The sequence below is a fragment of the Python bivittatus genome, unplaced genomic scaffold (genome assembly GCF_059951505.1).
Source record: "Python bivittatus isolate LINGU-HERP-01145 unplaced genomic scaffold, Pbiv_v1 ctg000610_np1212, whole genome shotgun sequence".
Taxonomy (NCBI): Eukaryota; Metazoa; Chordata; class Lepidosauria; order Squamata; family Pythonidae; genus Python; species Python bivittatus.
Window position 1 is genome coordinate 2,520,463 of NW_028277088.1, and position 21,001 is coordinate 2,541,463.

The following is a 21,001-nucleotide window of genomic DNA, read 5'->3' on the forward strand; positions in this document are numbered from 1 at the left end:
GGCAGAATCACTATTCACTGAACTTGGGCTGATCACACGCTTAGCCTGAACTGTTTGTTTTGCATTACACTAGCAAAAGAGACACATCATTCTGAATCAACCCGGAGTCTTTTAACATCTTTTAATGGATCCATGTTGAGACCCAGTGACGGGCCACTTCCAGGGTTGGATGAGAAGGTTCCGAAGTCATCCCAAGCATCACAAGGCTGTTCTGGATCAAGGCGAGGAAGCAATTGCCCAACAGAAGGTCCACATTAATTCTTAGAATTGGTGCAGGATCTGAAGAGCAGAACTTATAGCTGGATCTGACCAAAAGACTATCGAAGTCTACACCATTATTTTATGTGGTCAATCTGTCTGACTGACCACATAGAATAATGGTGTAGACTTAGATACACCATTAATGAGACACAATAATCTTGCATTCTTGTTCTGCAACAGCAGACATTTAAGGCACTCTACCTATGATTCAAGAAGAAACTTACCTAGTAGCCATTCATAGCTGTCTTGATGAATTTGTCATGTCTTCTACAATGATTCACCCTGGTAGCCACCACCAAATCAGATGGCTGCAAACTTCATCTCTTGACTTTGTGTTGTGGGTCCTACAGAAGTTATACAATTTAGCAGACTGCTCCTCTCCATAACCAGACATTGATATCTTGCTCATTTCCATGATGGGTGACCTCTAAAGATCACACAGTCGCCCAACCTTCTACCCAGGGCAGGAACCCACCACTGTAATGAAGTTCTCTTTCTTGAATTGCCTAGAAGCTGTAGATACTCTTTTCCTCCTGGGCAAAATTGCAGCAATTTGTAAAAATTGTCCCAACTTGACAACATATAACTCAGACTCCATGTATAATTTAAAATACATTTATTGTTTCATTTGTTCTCATTTGTTATACCAAGTTGTTAAATAACTTAAATACATTCTCCACAGTCACTCAAGAATCAGATTTATACCTACAAGCTGTACATATGAGGTAGAGAGAAAATAATTTAGGCTCCCTTAAAGCATTAACCACCCCCCAACCTACGGACAATAAAATACTACAAATCCTTCATATGTTTGTTCCTCACAACCCTCCCAGAAGGAACCCCATTCACAAGTGCGTGCAACCAACCTTCAAGTCCACATTCATGCTTCTTTGACAAGACTTGGGGTAAGTGACCAATGGAAGCTAGCTAGCCCCAGATACAATTTTGAAAAAAGAATCAATGCATACCAAAAACAGAAAATGAAGCAACTTTAAATATTCAGAATACAATACAAGCTGGCTTTGGAACAATGGCCTAGAGAACTGGTCTTCTTGCAGGCCCTGGGAAAAATACTAAAACAAGCATTAAATAAGATATACCCAAAATGACCACCTCTCATCAGGAATTGTTAAGAGGGCCTTTCCAACATGGATCAATCTAGATCCAATCTAGATAGTTTGATCTAGAAATTCTGACTGTCCACTGATGATTGGCCACTATAACTGGATGGAGCTACCAAAATAGCAGAGGGAACCAGGCTGGAAAAAGTGGTGGAGCTTTTGACATCACTTAGGAGGTTCTCCAAATCCACGTGGATGGAGGAAGAGTTTTCCTCTTTGGGGCCAGGAGGAATGCATCCAGACCTGGAGCTTTCTGGTCTCTAAATGTGGTGTCTTTGGTCCTCAATGCTATGGGAAATCTAGACAATGTAGGTTCCTTACCAAAAGACACAGGTCTCAAGTCATATTGTGAGTCCATTTCTGTGTGTGTGTGTATGTGTGTGTGTGTGTGTGTGTCAATTTGGTGTAGTGGTTAAAGGTGCTGGTCTAGAAGCCAGGAGACCATGAATTCTAGTGCGGCCTTAGGCACGAAGCCCGCAAGGTGACTTAAGGCCAATCTCTCTCGCTCAACTCTAGGAAGAAGGTAAGTACTGTCAAGTCACATTAGGCTTAGATGGGAGAGAGATGGACCATGGCCTGACCCCTTAATCATGGGACAGAGATTTAGGATTTATCGCACACATTCACACCAGCCTAAACTTTTCATTTTTCTTTAGCTATCTCAGGAAAAGATTAGGACACTACTGTGTACTTCTAATCCAACCTTTGCAAAGCTACCACAAAGTTAGGCATTTACAAAAACACTTCCCCCAACCTTATAATAATATATCAATTATGGCTGTACTCCACTTGAGGGACAAATTGGTGGGAGAAAGTGAAGTGGGCAAGGAGAACTCCCAAGATAATGATCAGACTGAGGAAAAGGAATCAAAGATAATTGACCAAAGTCTCCACTTTGGACACAATGTATTGATGGTTTACTGATCTAAGGCACCTTAGGTCCTATGTACACTATTAAGTGAGAGCTACCACTTTAAATGAAAGCCTTGATTGTATGATTAATGGAATTATGAAAGGCTGGATTGAATCATATATGGCTGTAGAGCTTTAAGGGGTGGTCAGGACTTTTAAGGCATGGTGGCTTCTGGAGGATCACCAATTGTAAAGAAGGCCTTTAGAAATGAGTAAACAACGTGGTTTATTAAGTGTACTCTCTACTTTAAACCAGGGATGGAGGTTCTGTGCCCACATGATTCTGAGACACAATTCCCATCATGGCCCATGTTAGCAGATGTTTCTGGGAGGCAGAACTTCAGAAGTATCTTGAGGTCCCACATTTGTAATCTCCAGTTTAAGAATGAGAAAAGATCACTTTGACCTGATCCAAAATGTGAGCAGTTTTTAGAATGCTATTTGTTGGAATTGGGCAGTTCAGGAGTCCAAGAGTCCTATACTGTGTTCATACATTTCATGAAGGCACGTAATCCCATCAACTCAGATTAAATCATCCCTATTATTGGTCAAAGCTAGCCTGGGAGAAACAGGGATGAAACACAGCCAATACAATCCAACAGGGCATGAATTTCCCAAACATTCCAGGAGGAATCCATTCCACATCAAGTCATCTCACCAGGAATTAGACATTGAAGATTCCAGATGTTTCTTGGTCACACAATGGGAGAAGAACACATCTCCCAATGGCCGAAGAAGGAAACTTAGAATTCAATTTACCTAGAGGCTGCATAACTTGGAAAATGAGACTACTGACAAAATGAATTTCAGGAAAGGTCGTCTGCTATTACTGCTCTCCCATTTAAACTCAATGGGTTACTGCTTTGGAAATAGTTCAGTGACTATTCCTGATTCATCCTAGCTTAGTGCACCTGGAGAGGAAAATCTTCCACTTCTCCTCTCCACCTTGCTAGATCACTCAAGTGAGATCTCACCCAAGTGAGACTGACACATCAAAAGCTTTCTTTTATATTGGCTTGCCCTCACCCAATGTCCTCCAGTTTTCTTGGGACTACGATGCCCGATGTCTCCAATATCCGTCCCTCAACCTTAAACATTTATTTTTCACTGGCACAGCGGTGTAAGTCCACCCCTTTCGACAAGAGCCACTGATTGTCTTAAGGTGAAATATGAACTTTATAAGTTAAATGAATCAAAGCTATGCCAAAATGACGCACTTACAGGCTGCCAATAGACAGCAGCTGTACAAGTCACAGAAGAGAGGACAGGATCCAGCTAGAATTTGGCTGTGAAGTCACTCTCTGTGTTTTATCCCAATACAATTTTTGTACACAGAGTTGGATACTTATTCACTGATTGAGCAGACCCTAAGAATTTAACCACAAGGGTAAATTCAGGTTTGCTGTAACTCTGATGATCTCCAAACACTGCCGTCTTTACCCACGAGGTCATATTGAAAACACACACACACGTAGATATTAATTCTGAAGTTGTCTCAGTAGAATGCAACAGCAAAGGACGCCGTGCGATATGCCTCATTCTGCAAACAGGTCTGGCTTTCAAAAAGAGCCATCCTTCGGTACAAAAGCAGCAAGAAAAAAAACCCAGGAACACAGTAAACCCTCAATTTAAAAGAATAACAACGGTGAAAAGGTATCGGCTAGGGCCGAGCGTCTGTTAAATCAAAATGAAATTTTGCACCGGCATTCAATCGGTGTTATGGACACCATCATATGGGATTTTATGCATGTGTAAAATGATGGATTTTGTCTGCTGCATTCAAAGGCCTCTTTCAAATTCTGGTAAATTGAGGGTTTACTGTATAGGATATAAAATCTCCGCAGATTCTCAGACACTCCCAGATCCGCTTAGTAAAGGCGATGTTGTAATTTCCTTCCTTCCAGGCCAAAAATCCATTACTGCAGGCTGGTTTGACCAAATGCTGAAGGCTAAGTTGTAGGGTAGTTTTCCTGAAACACCAGAATCATCTCATCTCATCTCATCTCATCTCATCTCTCTCTATTTTTATATATATATAAAAATCTCTCTCTCTCTCTTTTATATATATATATAAAAACTTTTTAAAAGAGACCACAGACCGAGTGAGGGGGCTGGTTTCCACTCGGCATCTGCGTGGATTGTAGTCTTCAGTCTTTCCACTTTTAAATCCAGGATACTTTCATCCATCCTGTCCTTTCTGCTAAAACAGTGTTGTCCAAACTTGGCCACTTTAAGATGAGTGGACTTCAACTCCCAGAATTCCCCAGCCAGCATGGCTGGCTGGGGAATTCTGGGAGTTGAAGTCCACTCATCTTAAAGTGGCCAAGTTTGGACAACACTGTACTAAAATCAAGCAAACATTGTCAACAAAAGCTTCTTAAGCAGGGGGAATCTACAGGGTAGGATCTAAAAGGTCAAGAAGATACCCCAACGGTGTGATCAACACCCGGAAAAACCCAGCTTCGATCGCATTGCTGTGCCGGTCCTCTCGATCTTTTTGACCATATTCTGCAGACGCTTTGCAACAAAGTCGTTCTTCCCGATTTCAAAAGGGGGGGAGGAGGAAGAGTTAAGAGCATACATGTTATACCTGCCTATACACTGGATGCATGTGCCTCAATACTATTTATATATATTTAAAAACCACAGGAGAATAAACCTTATTATTTACAATATATAACAAGAAAGCAATACTATTTGCATTAATTATCATAAATACTTTAAAAAAAAAAAACTTACAGAAACACTCTGGCTTCAGTGCGTGCATTACTATACCGAGTCCCCGCCCCACCCCTTTCAGTAGTTCTTCTACACTTTCACGTCCATCCTTGAGACTTGTGAGCAAAACATATGCATTGAATCTGTGAGCAGGGCCAGCATCTGCTCTCTTGCACTGCACACACATCGCCCCACTAAAGCCAAACGCATCCCCAATTTGCATGGGGTTGGGGCCCCTATTCCCAGGGGCCTCAAAAATACCTGTCCCCACTCTCATTTCCCCCCTAAAAAACAGTATTTTACGATTCTTCCACAGCTCAACGTGATCCATCTAAGGAAGCTTGTGATGTTTTAATGCTGAAGCAGAAGGGCCCCCTCGTGCTGCAGCCCCACAGGGAATAAAATATATAGGCTGCAATCCTATGCACACTGGCTAGACAGCAAGCTTCATTTCTGCACTTGAGTTGCATTTTTAGAAAGTGATAGCAGCTCGGTTCACACAACATGCTCAACCGGGTCAGTTAAAAGATCCAGGACCTATGTTGGCATAAGGGGCCACGCAGAGTTGATTTTCATGGCGGTTCATTTCTTCGTGGCTTAGCTGCTGGTGTGAACTCAGCCCGTCTGGTTAATTTAGGCACTGCGCACACCAGAAATATTGTATGTTCAGTGTTCCAAGTGTCGTGTGTTGTGTGAATCTAGCCAATAGATTGTCGAAAACCTATCGCCCGAGGAAAGATTTGTCCCAAACCTGGGAAAATAAAAATCTGTTAAAAAATGAATTGTTCAACCCATTTGTTTTTGGGTACAATTGCTCCAGGATTGCAAGCCTATATGTCATTGCTTAGAGCAGTGTTTCTCAACCTTGGCCACTTTAAGATGTGTGGACTTCAACTCCCAGAATTCCCCAGCCAGCCATGCTGTATAGATTGCTGGCTGGGGAATTCTGGGAGTTGAAGTCCACGCATCTTAAAGTGGCCAAGGTTGAGAAACACTGTCTTAGAGAAAGAAAATTACACCAAGCCATGTTATTCATTGCCATGGTTCAACTTCCTGTAATCCAGTTTCCGCAAGTTAACTCTGATAATGACCAAAAGGAAATGATGGTCTGTTTGCCTTTTAAAGCAAACAAGCCCATGTGGGGGGCCTAAACTGATTCCATTTCTGCTGGAAGGAGAAACTTAAATGCAAAGTCAATCCATACAGCATATGCCAGTATATCCAGGGTTGGAAGATGCTTCTCCAAAACTGATTAAACGATGCTCCCAGTTGTGTAGGATTTGAGCATTCTCCAATGACACTTGGTAGATATTTCAGGCCAGACCTTCCAAATCAAGCCAGGTCAGCCCCCATCTGAGGTGAGATGGCTAAAACCTCATGAGCCTTAAAGTTCTCCCAATATTGCAAGTTCATTTTAAAGCCATCTTTAGACCAGGTATCTAAGACAGTGGCCAACCTTGGCTTTTCAAGAGAAAAATGACCCTCCCCAATCTCAAGCAGAAAAACGGCATCATTCGTTCACACCGTTGAAAAGCAGCAGTGGATTATTAAGTCACCACCACCCCATAATTTTCAATAACCAACAGGAGGATCTGGTGTATTGAAGGGTTGTCCCAATTTTGGAAACCTCCAGTTGGCCAACTATGCAAGGATGCTCACACTAATGGGGAAAGGGGAATTTGGTTACTTCTTCACCTCAGCTATCCAGAGATGAGGCTTATGGCCAGGAGCGACTTTTATCTCCCCAAATTTTCCCATTTCTCCCCCAATCTGCACACATCAAGATGACCTCTTCCCACTACAACAAGAGCATCAACTGTGCTTCTCCAATACAAGACCTAGGACTGGGGTTAACTAAATGAAAAGCAGATTTCCAGACATCTTCTTCCAAGCCAAGGAGTTCAGAAACCCTCCCCTTCAAAATATTTTTTTTTTTTTTTTTTAAAAAGGAAGAATGAGGCTGCAGCTTGCTCAAATGTCAGGCCTTACGCTGTTGGAAAAGCTGAAGAGACCCTTCGGGAATCAAGGCTCCACACCAGCGTGCAAACAGGAATGAGTGCCCACACGTTCCAAAGAGGCCCAGTTCATAATACCACATTGAAACCATACAAGGTCCTTCTGAAAAGCTTAATAAATAAACGTTCAATATTTATATCTAGGCATAAGACTATATATATATATATTCCACACTTGAAGAAGAGTCCTCTACAGTCTTCATTTGGTTTGGTTGTCAATCACTGGCACGCAGATTCAGGACTGGCTTTTGGGCACGGACGTTAACCCAGTTAAGAGTTTTGGATGTGTATGGCCACGCGGGGACCAGAAACAAACTCTTGGGTATTTAATGTCAGTTAAAAGTGAGGCACCAGAACTAGAAGCTATCTTCCACTTCTAATCACTCCACTTTCCAATCAATAAAAAGGGCCATGTCATCCTGGGGCCACTCAGCCCCCTTCCAATTCTAATACCAAGCCACAATCTAGTTGTTCATCCCCCGTTCTTACAACGCCGTCCGGATCCATCCCCTCCCCAATAATTACAGCTCTGAAAGAGGTGGCTACAGTTTTATTTTTTTCAACGCGCCCATAAAGCAAGGTGGGAAGGCGGGGATAATTTCCCAGAAGAGCACATGAAAGATTTCTGCTCCACTTCTCAAAAGAAAACAAGTCCAAATGCAATTCCCAAGGGCAAAAATGCAACGGTGGGCAAATCTGAAGAATTGCTGTCCACCACGCGTGGATGCTCGGCCGGGGAGTTCATCGGCTGCTTCCAACCCAAACAGTCTTTTTGAAGAAAAAAAAAAGTTGCATATTTGTAATATCCTCAAATTCGATGATTGAAGGATGGTCTGTAGTCCATCACGCTGCTACGACTGATCCAGTTTGCCATTTAAATATTTCTCCACATTCTTCCCGCTGATCAACAGGCTCTTGGAATCCAGTATCTGTGTGGCTGGTCATCATTTTATTTCTAATGCGCATGTTTCTAGTGGTTTATTTATTTTTTTTTCCTTTTTAAAGCAACAGGCCTTCATAGAAATTTGCCCCAGATAATATCACTGTCACTGATAGTGGAATGGTATCCTGAAGGGACACACGTTCTTGGAAGCCACGATCCCATTCCAGATGTGGAAAGTCTCAAAGCAGCATCATAGTCTAAAAGACTATGCGTTTTCTCCATCTTCTGAAGACGAACTGCCAAACTGCATTCGCACTCAGGGTGTCACGCCAGCCTCGAAGCAGCCTCACATGCCAACTGAAGTCACAAGAGAAATCAGGGGGGAAAAAATCATAGTAAAGCTTGAAAGGGGGCAAAATGCCGGTTGAAAAAATAGCAGGTTTGTCTGGTCTCTAGTGGTTTTCCAAATTTAGCAAGTGGATTGCAAAAAGGGTCAGGGAGGCAAGGGGGAATGCAACAGGGGTTGAGAGTATGCAAGGGGGAAATTAAAATAAAAACCAGCTTCTTCGCCATCTGCTACAAGGCGCTGGTAGAAGTCACAATGGAGCAGCCTTATGGAGTGACATCTCCAGCTGATGGATGTGGCTTCTGATTTTGGGCCTCGAGTCTCAGAAGCTCCCTATTAGCCGACTTTTCTTGCTCCTTCTGGGGCCACCTTCTTCCTGGAACTTCTTCTGCGGTTCCATATTGCAGGTCTCCACGAGCTTGGGCTACTCCCAGATGACGTGGGACCATCCGGGTCCAAGAGAATCCTCGTTCTGCTCAGGAGGGCGATGCGAAAGGACTAAGGTAGACAGCTGGGCCCTCAAATTCCCGTCAAGAAGGGAAGGTGTTCAGTGGCTGGGCAAGATTTCCTCCCTCTCTCTCTCTCTGTCTCTCTCATTCCAGGGCACCATCTTGGGCATCGCTGGGGCTCTTCCATCTCTGTGGGCCTCCAAAATCTGTTCGCAGAGAAAGACGCAGGGTCAGCAAGACGTGGTAGCCCTCAAAGTGCTTCCATCGCGTTAGGGTACCTCTGCGCCACCATCTCTGCTCTGTCTCCAAGGGGCAGGGAGGTACCGTCCCAAAGTTGGGGCTTGTCGGACACCTCCTCAGTCCTTGCACGTGTAGACCTCCTCCCTCTGCGTACACTGCTTGCATTCCACGTAACAGCACCAGCGGACCTGGCATTGGCACGGACGGGTGACCACCCGGCTTTGGATGTTATGGCCTCGCCCGCAGCAGATGCTGTCACAGTTCTTGTCTTTGTAGCATTTCCGGCCGGACGTGCCCGAAGAAAACCGGCTCATCAGGCAAAAGCTCGGGGAATCGTCGAGGTAAACCAAGTCGGTAGTCCTGGGGATCTGGTCGCCGTGGCCCGGAATGGATTTCTTCGGCGGGGAGATGTCCCCTTCTCCCGTGGCCTCATTGGTAGTGCTCACCACCTTGAGGGCCATCTCGTACTTCTGCTTCAGCTGCTTGCCGATCTCATGGAACGGAGAGAGCTGACGCCAACACGTCCGGACGGTGCAAGAGCCTGAAACCCCATGGCATTTACAGGTGGTCTCCACTCCTGCTTTGATGACCTGCAGATAAGGAGCCCAAATGAACCATTGAAAGACAAGCAGATCATATAACAAAATGTTACTACGCCCAGGTTTAGCATTCCAGACGATCAGCCGTCCCCTTCTCCCGCTGGCTTTCTATTCCCCACCGTCTGTAAAAATCAAAAGTCTATGCCCGCTCACTGGCTTACTTTTTCTAAATCTTTCTTTTCCTCTATGGTGCCAAACCTCAGCTGCAGGCATGGAGTTTGACCCTGAGTTGGGAGTGGACTAGACCTCTCTAAGGTCTCTCCCAATTTTAGGATTCTCCAAGCTTTCCAGTCTGTTGGCTACCAAAGGCTGAGACAGATATCGTGTGGATCAGCACCGACATGCCTACAAAATCCAAAGGATCACATGGTCTGCCTGGACTTTTCAGCATCTCATACAAAATTCTTCCTAGCTACCCCTTTCCTGCTCTGTGCAAGCCCCCCCCACTCTCATTTTCTCTTGTTAAAAGGGGGTAATTTCCTCCCACTTGCTGGCAGAGTGAGAAATTACGAAAACAAGAGTGAGTAAGGCCTCCATTTGCATACTAATTTGTGTCTAATCAATCGGGCGATTGAATTAACTCCTTTTCTAAATTAATGCCAGCAGCAAGGGCGACAGACTCAGTGACAGAGGCGATGGGGTCAGCGTTGGGAGACCTGAAAGAACAGGTTAGGGATAGATCATCATGGAGAAAATCTGTTTATGTGGTCGCTGGAGTTGAAAACGACTTGATGGGACATCATCAAAACATAACCTAACCCAAGAGGGTTAATCCGTGCCACACACTAAATGCGACAGCAAATTAACCAAGCTTTGCACGGGTAGAAAGCCAACTGCTGGTTTGTCCCTGACCTGGGTTAAGCATGTTGTATGAACCCAGCCAGAGACAAGCCGTCTCCAAACATTGGTGGCTGTCGACATCTTAAAACAGCAAAGCGGATTTGAATCACGTGACGATGAATATAAGCTGACTTAAGATCATGGGTTTGTGAAAAAAAAAGAAAGCCATAATGCAGACTGGTTTTGGACCTGGATGAGCCGATCCACTGGTTCTGCGCAAGCTGGGGCCAAGAATTGTGCAGGTGGAAAAGGTCCCAGGACCTGCCGAAACAGCTGTTGCGTCTTGCAAGCTTCTTGGAGTTTCAGACAGGCATTTTTGCCTCTCTGTGAGAGACCGGGGGAGGCTGCGTGGGCCTGACCCCTGCCCGTATTTCCAGATCTGCAGCAAAGAACAGAACTGTCCTCGCTTACCAGGACTTCCCCCCTATTTAATAATGGATCGCTGGCATTCAGACCAAGATCCCCTTCATCGGAAACCAACCAGCAAGGAACTGAGAATGGACAGTCTGGAGATCTTAATTTGTGCTCAAGAACAGCATCCTTTCGCAGAAGCGCCTAGACTTTTACGACAGGCCTCCTCCAGCGGGGACCCGGCTCTTCTAGGGATTAAGGAACTTAGCAACACTCCTGAGCGATGCAGTTGGAAAGTCGGGTTTAGTGAGGCTTACGAGAAACCCGGCAGGGAGGCAACGCTCCTTCTTAATTAAAACTTTTCTTAAACTCAGGCCTGGCAGAACAAATCAAGTGACCTGATGCACCTGACTTTTCATCCATGGGACACAAACGGAGAGTGCAAATCGAGAAGGGAGGAACTGAGAAATAAAGGGAAGCATACGCAGAGAACAAGGAACAGAATGGAAGACAGTCACTGTGTTTCATATCCACCAAGACTCTAGAGGAAAAGGTCTCTCGTTTCTCATTTTTCCTGCCCCCTAATCTCCTTTTCTCCCTCCACCAGGAGCCTACCCCAAACAGCTCAGATGGAAAGGGAAGGAGACAAAATTGCTTTTTTAATCAGACCCATATTCCAAGGCTCCCCCCCACAGCCCTGCCGGGGAACCCATAAAGCAAAAATGGGTTTGGAGAAGCCCCCTAACTAATGACCTCACTTTCCATGCCAGACCATAAACAGATGGGGGTCAATACCCTGGCTGCCAGCTTGCCACCTTGAGACCACGAATGTGCAAAAAGGAGAGTGCAGGAATCCATCAAGAAGTTTCTCGCAGCATTTTGTTAATAGGTACAGGGAAAAGTTGGCATTAGAAAAGCTGCATCGTCCAAGGAGGATTTATCATCGCAGAGCTCAGAGAGCAGAAACAGATCTTGTCCAGGGGAAGCAAAGCAATGTTGTTTCTTGCTAGTTAATTCAAAAGCCTGGGGATAGAAACCTATCTATCAAGAGGCTTACCAAACTGGTCAGTATCAAGGGACTTACCAGACTGGCAGCATTTGCACAAATAATATTCCATATTGCTGAGAAATCCCCAAGCTGGTGCTTGGGGAAAAAAGATCTGAACAGCCCAATGGCAAGCAATCTCTAGTTTTTAAGTAATGCAGTGAATAGAAAACAGAACAGTACTGCTATGCAGGTAGTCCTCACTTAACAACCATTCATTTAGTGACCGTTTGAAGTTGCAACAGTGCTGAACAAAGGCACTTACAACCGGTCCTCACACTTACAACCATCGCAGCACTCCCACGGTCATGTGGCAACCAGCTCGCACTTACAACAGTTGCAGCATCCCAGGGTCACGTGATCACCATTTGCAACCTTCCCAGCCAGTTTCTGGCAAGCAAAAACAATAGGGAACTGCATGATTCGCTTAACGACAGCGTGATTCGCTTAACGGCATGGTGATTTGCTTAATGACCGCTGCAAAAAAGGTTGTAAAATTGGGCGCAACTCACTTAACAACCACCCTGCTTAACAATGAATTTTCTGGTCCCTATTGTGGTCATTAAGTGAGGACTACTTGTAATAAGATTTACTCATTCCATTGCAATGGAAGATGCCACCTCAAAGGTGAGAACAATGGAACGAAAGTGGTAGAATGCAATGGCCTAATTCTGAAGATGGGCAAAGCAAACACAAAATGAAAAGGCTTCTGCCCTGGTGCCCTCAACTGTGTTTCAATCCCACAGTTATACCCAACTCACCACAGGAAATCTCTCTCTAGAAACTCAAGCCACACTCAAGCTGTGGTTGGAAAGCCAAGGGACAAGCAATGTCCAATGGACAAGCCAATGGACAAGCAATTTTTATTGCAGATATTTTGTTGCAATAATATTTATTGCAGTAATGACGAAGATTTCTCACTCTAGGCACAAATGACCAGACTCAAATGATCCTACTTCAGACTCATCATGAAAAGACCCAACTCTCTGGAGAAAGCTCTGATGCTGGGAAAGGTGGAAGGAAAGAGAAGAAGAGGACCAGCAGAAGGTGGATGGACTTGATTACAGTAGCCATGGTTGTACCATTAGAAGACTTGAAGGACCAGGTTGTGGACAGATTGTCCTGGAGAAGGTCTACCTATGTAGTTATTAAGAGTCAACATTGACTTGATGGCACATAATTAATCCATAAATGATGAAGATTAGCTGTATAAAGAATCTAGCCATGCATGTTTTACAACATTTCTTTCTCCTGCTCTTTCATCATAGTGGGGGGTTGGCCACCTTTTTCTCAGACTGGATTTTTGGTGGCCCCAGCAATATTTACCTAACAGCCTTCTCCAATCCCAGGGTCCTTGTCCCCAAACCTCGGCAGTTCCAACTCCCACACCTGATGCCTTCCAAATGTTCCAGATTGTACAATTCCCAGCTGAGAATATTGGGAATTGGTCATTCCGTCTCTCTCTGGTGCTCCACTCTGCTCTTTCCTACAGGACCTGTCCTCCACAGCTACGTTCTACCACCGCCGTGAGCCCTTACCTTCATTCCAACCAGGTTGTTGTGGAAGTCCACCCGAGCTCGCAGATCCTTGTTCGACTTCTTTCCGAGGAACTCTTTGACAAACTTGTTGCTGTACTTGAGATTGTCCCCACATCCACCCCATTGCCAAGCTTCGCGGTTCTCCAGGTCGGGGGCTTCATCGCAAGTGCAGCGTTCCATGCGCCCGGCGCTGCAGGCCTTGGCCATAGCGTGGGTCAGCCCCGCCGAAGAGATGGCGTAAAGGAAGGCGGTTTCCTTAAACCCTGTGGAGAAAGACAGCCACGCCATTAGCGCTACGGGGAGGTGAACCCCGTTGAAATCCCAAGAGATGCCCACATAGGACAATTTTTAGCTGCGACAAAAGGAGGAAGGTGCATCTGACTCATGGTTCAGAGGATGAGGCCTCTCCGCCTGGTTTTAAAACTAGGTTCAGGTTTCTAGCCTTTCCTGGTGGAAGAATGGGCTTGAAAGCAGGAAGCTGAAAGAAGGTTTGCTGAAACAGGGGCTGAAATTTGCTGATTCACCCAGTGGTTAGCAGACAGGAATCAGGCAAACATGTATTTCCTTGGGTTGCATTATTTTTATAAGAATCATTCACACCTCTGGTGTGTATATCTCTCATCACGTGCCCCCTCGTCCACCTGAAGCTACAGAAACGGGATTCCCAGGATTGTCCCATCCTTCCCCAAACACCAGATGTGTCCCGACTGCAATGTCAAGAATTTCCAGCGAGCGCAGCCAAAAGTTACCCTCCCTCTTTGGTGGGATCATTCTGCTCTATAAATCTGTCATCCTCACCATCTCCTGAGACAAAGGTGGCGCAAACCTGTCTATCCACCAAAAAGGGCAAAGAAGGAGCCAAGCAGAGAGATCAGCAGCAGCTGCCCACCAACGCCAAGGGAGGGGTGCTCCCCGACAGTATTGAAAGGTTAATGGACCCAACTGAGTTTTTGGCCTTCTGCCCCCATCTGGCCCAGAAAAGCGCCATGCTCATAGTCGTCGTTTTCCCCAATCTGACATCTCCCAAATATGCTGAGCTAGGACTCCTAGTTTAGGAGGTAGGAATCCTGGGGATTGTAGTCCTGGGCACATCTAGAAGACCCTACCTTGAAGAAGATGAATGCTAAGATATTTGGGTAAACCTCTAGGCTCCAGGTTGGCATTTACCCTTCTGTAAGGGGCTGTGAGAATGACCTTGGGAGACAGGAGGAAGAGCCACAGCTTAGACAGTGGTCTGATAAGAGACATCTCAGCCCACAGAAGGAATGGAGGTGAAGAAAGCACCTCAGAAGGGACCCTCCCTAGTTCTCTGGAGAGTAAAGGCAAGGGAGGGGAGAAGTGCTTTCAGACTTGCAAGAGTCGGTGACTGTAACCTTACAATAAAGGTACTAATACTACAATAAAAGTATTAGTACTCATGGTTTGGGTGTCCTGTCTGGACTACCTCGCAGGACTGACACCTTCTCGGAAGCTTCAGAACCTTCTTGGGTCCCCTAATCAGTCCCCCTCCTCAATGGATGCATTCAGAGAGTTCAGTGTCCAATGTGCCCCCACCTCCTCCTGGCCGAGGCCTGCTGCCAGCCCTTCAAGGTAGACCAGACTAGGAAACCCAAGTCATGCAGGCCAATATTACTGTTATTATAAAGACAGAGTAACAGAATCTTGCAAGTCTGAATCTGTTTCCCCACTCCCTCCCTTTATCTTCAAGAGAACTACAGAGGGTCAAGTCTGAGACACTTTCTCAGGTTACAGTTCTGGCCTGGACTCAGATTTCTTTTATCTGACCATTGTCTTGGTAGCAGCTCTTCCTCCTGTCCCTCAAGGCCATTCCCTTGACCCACGACAACTGCTGACGTCAATGGGGTTACCTTACTCTGCATGATTATGGTCCATCTCCAAATCCCAACCAGCTCCATAGCAATGAATGCTCAAATTCTGCATGTTACTGTGGAATCTTCCAACTCTCCCTGTAGGCGCTTGGCTACTCCTTCTCCACTCACCCCTCTTCAGCAGGCTGGCTCTGTAGCGGCCCTCGAGGGTGCAATTCCACCTCTCAAAGCGGAACTGATACTGGCATTCCAGGGCACTCATGCTAATGGCCTCCATGAGGGTCTCAGCCACGCCCGGGTCTCTCCGGCACATCCTACGCTGCTTCTTTTCCAGCTTCAGGCGGTCACACACTTTGTAGTGGGCTTTGATAGCGGCTTCCTCCATTTCTGAGGTGAGAGGGAGGATGGTCAGAGGTTCAGTCCCCGTCAACCTGGGGAGGGAAAGAAGGTGGGACGGGTCATCAGAAGAGCATTGCTAGATGAGATGGGCCCAAAATGTCCTAGCTCTACTTTTCAAAGAATGGTATGTGACGACAGCATGGCTGTTCCTGTAGGAGTGTCACAGAAAGGGTAGATTAGACCAGTGGTGTCCAAAATGGGGTGCACAAACCCCAGGAGTACACAAGACAATCTACTGGGTGCAGAAAGAAACTATTAGAATATTACTGATTTCACCTTCATCTCATCCTTTTCTGTTTTGTGGGGTATGTTCTGTAATGTACAGAATGTATTAATACTGCCATATAGGTATATAATTTATAAATAAATCAACCCACATAGATTGGAGGGACATGCTCAAAAAATATTTCCTGATCAGGGTGCGCAGTCAAAAGGGTCAGACTGCTGGATTACAGAACTGCTGCAAAACACTTTAGCATGATCTACTACACTTTTGTTCAGACAACACATTTAACTGGGTTAATGACACAAGCATGTTATGCACACGCCGTCACATAATCAGCAAAGTGTAGGGTTAGTTTTAACTCAAGGTAGCTCTGTTTTCATCCTGGAGAAAGTCTACGCAGTAGCTAAGGGTTGACATTGATTTGATGGCATTTTATCTATCAATCAGTCTTGACTGGCTGTGAGTTAAATCACCCTCCCACCCATGTTGTGTGAATATCATCTTCAGGTCTCCAGCTGCTTAGTCAGACCTCCAAGAAAAAGAGTTGGATGGCTAGAGTGGCTGGGGGGGGGGAAAGGACTTGTTTCTCCATTATGGAACTCTTTTGCCAAGGGGTGGAAAACCACTCCCAAACAGTGATTGGCTGCAGTGCCCAAGCCACACCCACTACCCCCTTCTTAGCCAATAGGGAAGGTGATTGTGATATCAGGCGCTTCTTGGAATCAGCGGGTGGAGATGATGGACTTCCAAAGAGAGGAGCAATGACCCAGTTAGTGTTAATGTGTGTTGCTGGCAGCAACCAGGTTAAATGGTTTGTGCAAATAATCCATGTCAGCAATGACGATATTAAAATAAAATTATTTTCTGCCGTTACGGGTCAGACGTCCTCCTGGCAAGGCAGCTTTCAAGGCAAACAAGTGAAAACCCAACAGGAGAACTTTCGCTCACACTCCTGCCCTGCCTCGGCCACAGGACTCGCGCTTCTCTCCTGCGCAGGCGTGCAAGGAAGCCAGGGTCTTGCACACAACTCCACGCCCCACGGGGCTGCACGGAGGTCAAGCGGTAACGCTGGAGAGGTTCCCACTGGGAAGACTAACCCGTTTTTCTGGCTTGGCTGCCTGGAGCTTCCAGATCGTCTTCCAGTCAGGGGCTGGGTGGGCAGAGAGTCAGTAAAAATATAACTGTATCAGAACTTGGGTAGGTTTCCTTGGGGGAAACCCAGAAACGGCCCTTTGTGCCAAAACAAGAAAAATCCAACCCTTAAAAAGCCAGAAACTTCGATGGAAAAAAGACACATCATCACGAAGTCCCCCCCGCCCAACCAGCCTTCCTTCGCTGCAAGATAGTCTTGGGCTAAATATATCACAAGGAGATCAGGCCAGTGAAGGGCATACAAACAGAATGGAACAGCCTCCGATTCAGATGGGCTGCCACCCGCTGACCCACACCGAACCCTGGAGTCTGAAGGGATCCCAGAGGTCATCTGGTCCAACCCCCGGCCAGGGCAGGATCCCTAAGACACGAGGCTCTCTGTTCCCCAAAAAGAAGTCGATTCCTGCAAAGAGCAGGCTTGCTGTTCTGCAGGCCACAGCTTGGTGGGGGTCAACACACCAGGCCCCACGGCTTTACGGAAAAAGGGTGTCCCTGAGTCGCCGTGTCTCTTTTTCAGAAAGTGGAACCAGAGACGGGAAGGCGATCTGTCTGTTTCACGGCTTATTGGCCATGGTCACCGCAGCTAATTCTGAGCAGCTTACATGTCTCTGATGCAGAACTGCGATAAAAAAAAAATGAGATCAACAGACTCCACCGTAATGACATCCCCGTGCACCAAGGAACCCTCAAAGCCAATTGGACAAACCTTCACCCTGTGGATGGACTGTGCCATATCAGCCCCCAACGCCTGTTGGAAGAGCCAACCTTAATGGCTTTTCTAAAACCCAACAGGATTGGGGTCAATCTGATCTTAGGGGAATGCTGTTCTGAAGAAGGGGGCCGCCGTTGTGGTCCCTGCTGAAGGCACTCCTAGGGGGACAGACCTGGAAGGACCCCACCCTTTGTGATGGGCAGACAAGCAAGGGATCTTGAAGACACCCAGATCCCATGCCACCCGTTGAAGCGATGCAACCAATTTAGATGTTTTCAAGAAGGGGACCGGAACAGGTTCCTGGAGGAGCAAGCTAATCCTGATCCTTGTTTTGACCTCTCGAATTCTTAGCCACGTGTCTTAAATACCTTTGCTCCAAAGAGACAATAGAAAGAGGCAATTATCCTCCAGCCCACATTCATGAGCTTCCCAAACACATCCTGTTGGCCCCTGGGGGCCAGCCTGCTGGATTAGCCGAGCAGATGACCTGATCCTGCAGGACAGTTCCGAGGCTCTTAACCCAAGGCTTTGTCCATGGTTTGAGACTCTGGGGTGGCTTTGGGCTTTCATGCAACTGGAAGCAGGAATGAGAAAGGAAGAACAAGGGATCATCCGAGGTCACGGGGTGTTAGAGATCCACCGGAGGTTGCCGGCCACAGAGCTCTTCTCCCCAGCCTTGGCACGATGGCGGTCGGGAGTCTCCAGCCAAAGTGCCAGCCAAGGACGATCGTTTTCCCCTGAACCTCCGGGTGCAATCCAGCCAGAGGTTCCCACCCAAGGATTCCTGCAGATAACAGCTGTGTCTGAGGGCAAGACCCACACTAGACCAGCAGCATATCTTGGCTTGAGGGAGGGACACGTTTCTCAAGTCGGGATTGTGGGTTTTTCATCCTTAGCCACCACCCTGTCTTAAATGCATTCCACCCTGTTTCAACACCGGCTTGCAGCTTTAGCAAAACAAACCGATCGGCAACGAGGAAGCCTGCACGGATTTTCTGAATGTCATCTGCAAGGATTGCCTTCTGAGCCCACCTTGGAAAGATCTGTACGTTTTGCCTCTCATACGCCTGCTTTCCTGTGCTTTGACCCAGAGAACTGTGTCATTCATAAAACAGGGACTCTACTCACTCTGAAGCTCTGTGAATTAGCAATAATCTTTACGCTAGTGATTGATAGAGACAGGGGGAGGAGAGAGAGAGAGATGATTGATTGATTGATTGATAGATAAGACAGACAGACAGACAGATAGATAGATAGATAGATAGATAGATAGATAGATAGATAGATAGATAGATAGATAGATACTGACAGACAGATGTGTAGACAAGTAGACAGATAAAAGTAAGACCCAGTTTAGTGTAGTGGGAAAAAGGTGCTGGATTAGAAGCTGGAAGACCCTGAGTTCGAGTCCTGCTTTAGGCATGGATCCAGCTGGGTGACTTTGGGCCAGTCCCTCTTGCTGAGCCCTGGGAAGAAGAAGGCCAGGCCCAACCACATCTGAAAATATCGCCAAGGGATTGCAGCAACATCATTATTGTTGATATTATTGAGAGCCATTTTGGTACAGAGCAGTGTTTCTCAACCTTGACCACTTTAAGATGGGTGGACTTCAACTCCCAGAATTCCCCAGCCAGCCATGCTGGCTGGGGAATTCTGGGAGTTGAAGTCCACCCATCTTAAAGTGGTCAAGGTTGAGAAACACTGGTATGGAGGTTAAGGCACCAGGCTAGAAACCAGGAGGCCCTGAGTTCAAGTCCTAATTTAGGCATGGCAGCCAGCTGGGTGACTCTGGACCAGTTCCTCTCACCCAGCCCTAGGAAGAAGGCGGCCAGGGTCGACCACTTCCAAAAATCTTGCCAAGAAAACTGCTGGGACTTTGTCCAGAGTCAAGACTGGCTCAAAGGTGCACACAAACACACAGCCCCCGGCTCGATAGATAACAGCCCTTTAGTAATCTCAAAAAAGCCAAGCAGGGTCTAATTACTATTCGGATGGAAGGCCACAAGGAAAGCTCTAACAGACTTGACCATTAAAAAACACACACACACACACACACACACACACACACAGCAAACGACAGTCATAATAAGCAGTGTGAGTCAATAAGAGTCACTTTTCCTTGTTTTGGCTTACAATGGGAAATAGCCCCATACCTCATCAGTCTCAGGGGTGTCTCTAGAAGGGGGTCAAAAAAGTCAAGATGGTGGCCACAACAGCACGATGAAAGCCCTCTTCCTTTTTTTAACATACAACATAAAATTTAAAAAAGGGCAGGACTTGCAATCGCAGCCACCATCTTGGCTTTCTTGACCCCCTTCTGCAGACCCCGTTGATCAAGCTTAGAGTCTCCGTAAAGAAAACCCGCAGCTATAACCCAACGGAGACCTGTTTCTTGGATCTCCTTCTTCCTCCAAACACCTGATCTTCCTCCTTCAGCCCCTCCAGAAAAGAAAAAGACAATATAACCGCTTGCTTTGAACCACGTGTGAGCCAGCAGCAGCTTCTCGCTGAGGCCATGTTCTTCTGAGCACGCTGGATCAGGGCACATCACACAATTGCCTACCCAATGCCTTTCTTCCTTTTCTGACACCCTGAACGTTACAGCTTGAGGCAACTTTTCAAGGGCTGTGGTGGGAGAAGGGGGGATCAGGCAAACCCACCCAGCTTCATTCAACCCCTGCTTTAAGAGAACCTCCAGTTCGCAGCTTTGGACAAGTCTCAGATTTATTTTTTGAAAATGTTTACACCACCAGATAGCCAAAGCTCGCTAGCCCAGTGTTTCTCAGCCTTGGCAACTTGAAGATGGGTGGACTTCAACTCCCAGAATTCTTCAAACCTTCAAGTTGCCAAGGCTGAGAAACACTGGGGGAATTCTGGGAGTTGAAGTCCACCCACCTTCAAGTTGCCACGGTTGAGAAACACTGGGGGAATTCTGGGAGTTGAAGTCCACCCTTCTTCAAGTTGCCAAGGTTGAGAAACACTGCTCTAGCCACTTCACAGCCATTCCACTCACACATCCACACATCCATATACACACATCTCCAAGTGACTACAGCCAACAGGGGAAGCTTCACGGCATCAAAGCCAACATGACCGCATTAATGCAACGTTGGCTATTCCACCTGCAAACGCGGATCTACCTACCAGCACCTTCTCAAAGCATCTTTGCTAATAAGATCTAGTTCAACGTTGCCCATGGATCATTCATTCCCTCCTAGCCAAGATGGTCTTCATAATCTCTCTAAGATGCTCTCAGTAACACCAACTCCTCCTATCCGGGCACCTTCCAGATGTGCGGACTTCCATTCCCAGAATTCTCAACTGTGGCCACACGAGCTGGGGAATTCTGGGAATGGAAGTCCACA

At 46.4% G+C, this 21,001-nt stretch overlaps 1 protein-coding gene and 1 long non-coding RNA gene across 3 annotated transcripts in view; both read right to left on the reverse strand.

The window, feature by feature from the left end:
• Positions 1-860: 860 nt before the first annotated feature.
• LOC148214551 (uncharacterized) lies at positions 861-5,914 on the reverse strand. The gene is made up of 2 exons (XR_015797791.1): positions 4,654-5,914; positions 861-4,514 (listed from the first exon to the last, which is right to left on the reverse strand). It is a non-coding gene; the product is annotated as an uncharacterized LOC148214551 (long non-coding RNA).
• A 37-nt stretch (positions 5,915-5,951) lies between these two features.
• Positions 5,952-21,001, reverse strand: part of WNT9A (Wnt family member 9A) — a 39,194-nt gene continuing 24,144 nt past the window's right edge. The window contains exons 2-4 of one of the 2 annotated variants that reach the window (XM_088150396.1): positions 15,319-15,578; positions 13,319-13,581; positions 5,952-9,535 (exon numbers count right to left, since the gene is read on the reverse strand). In XM_088150396.1, the coding sequence (XP_088006522.1) occupies positions 9,062-9,535; positions 13,319-13,581; positions 15,319-15,578 (997 nt within the window). In that variant the 3' untranslated portion in view covers positions 5,952-9,061. The remainder of the gene's footprint in view (positions 9,536-13,318; positions 13,582-15,318; positions 15,579-21,001) is intronic. The other variant, XM_088150397.1, reaches the window with a different exon arrangement.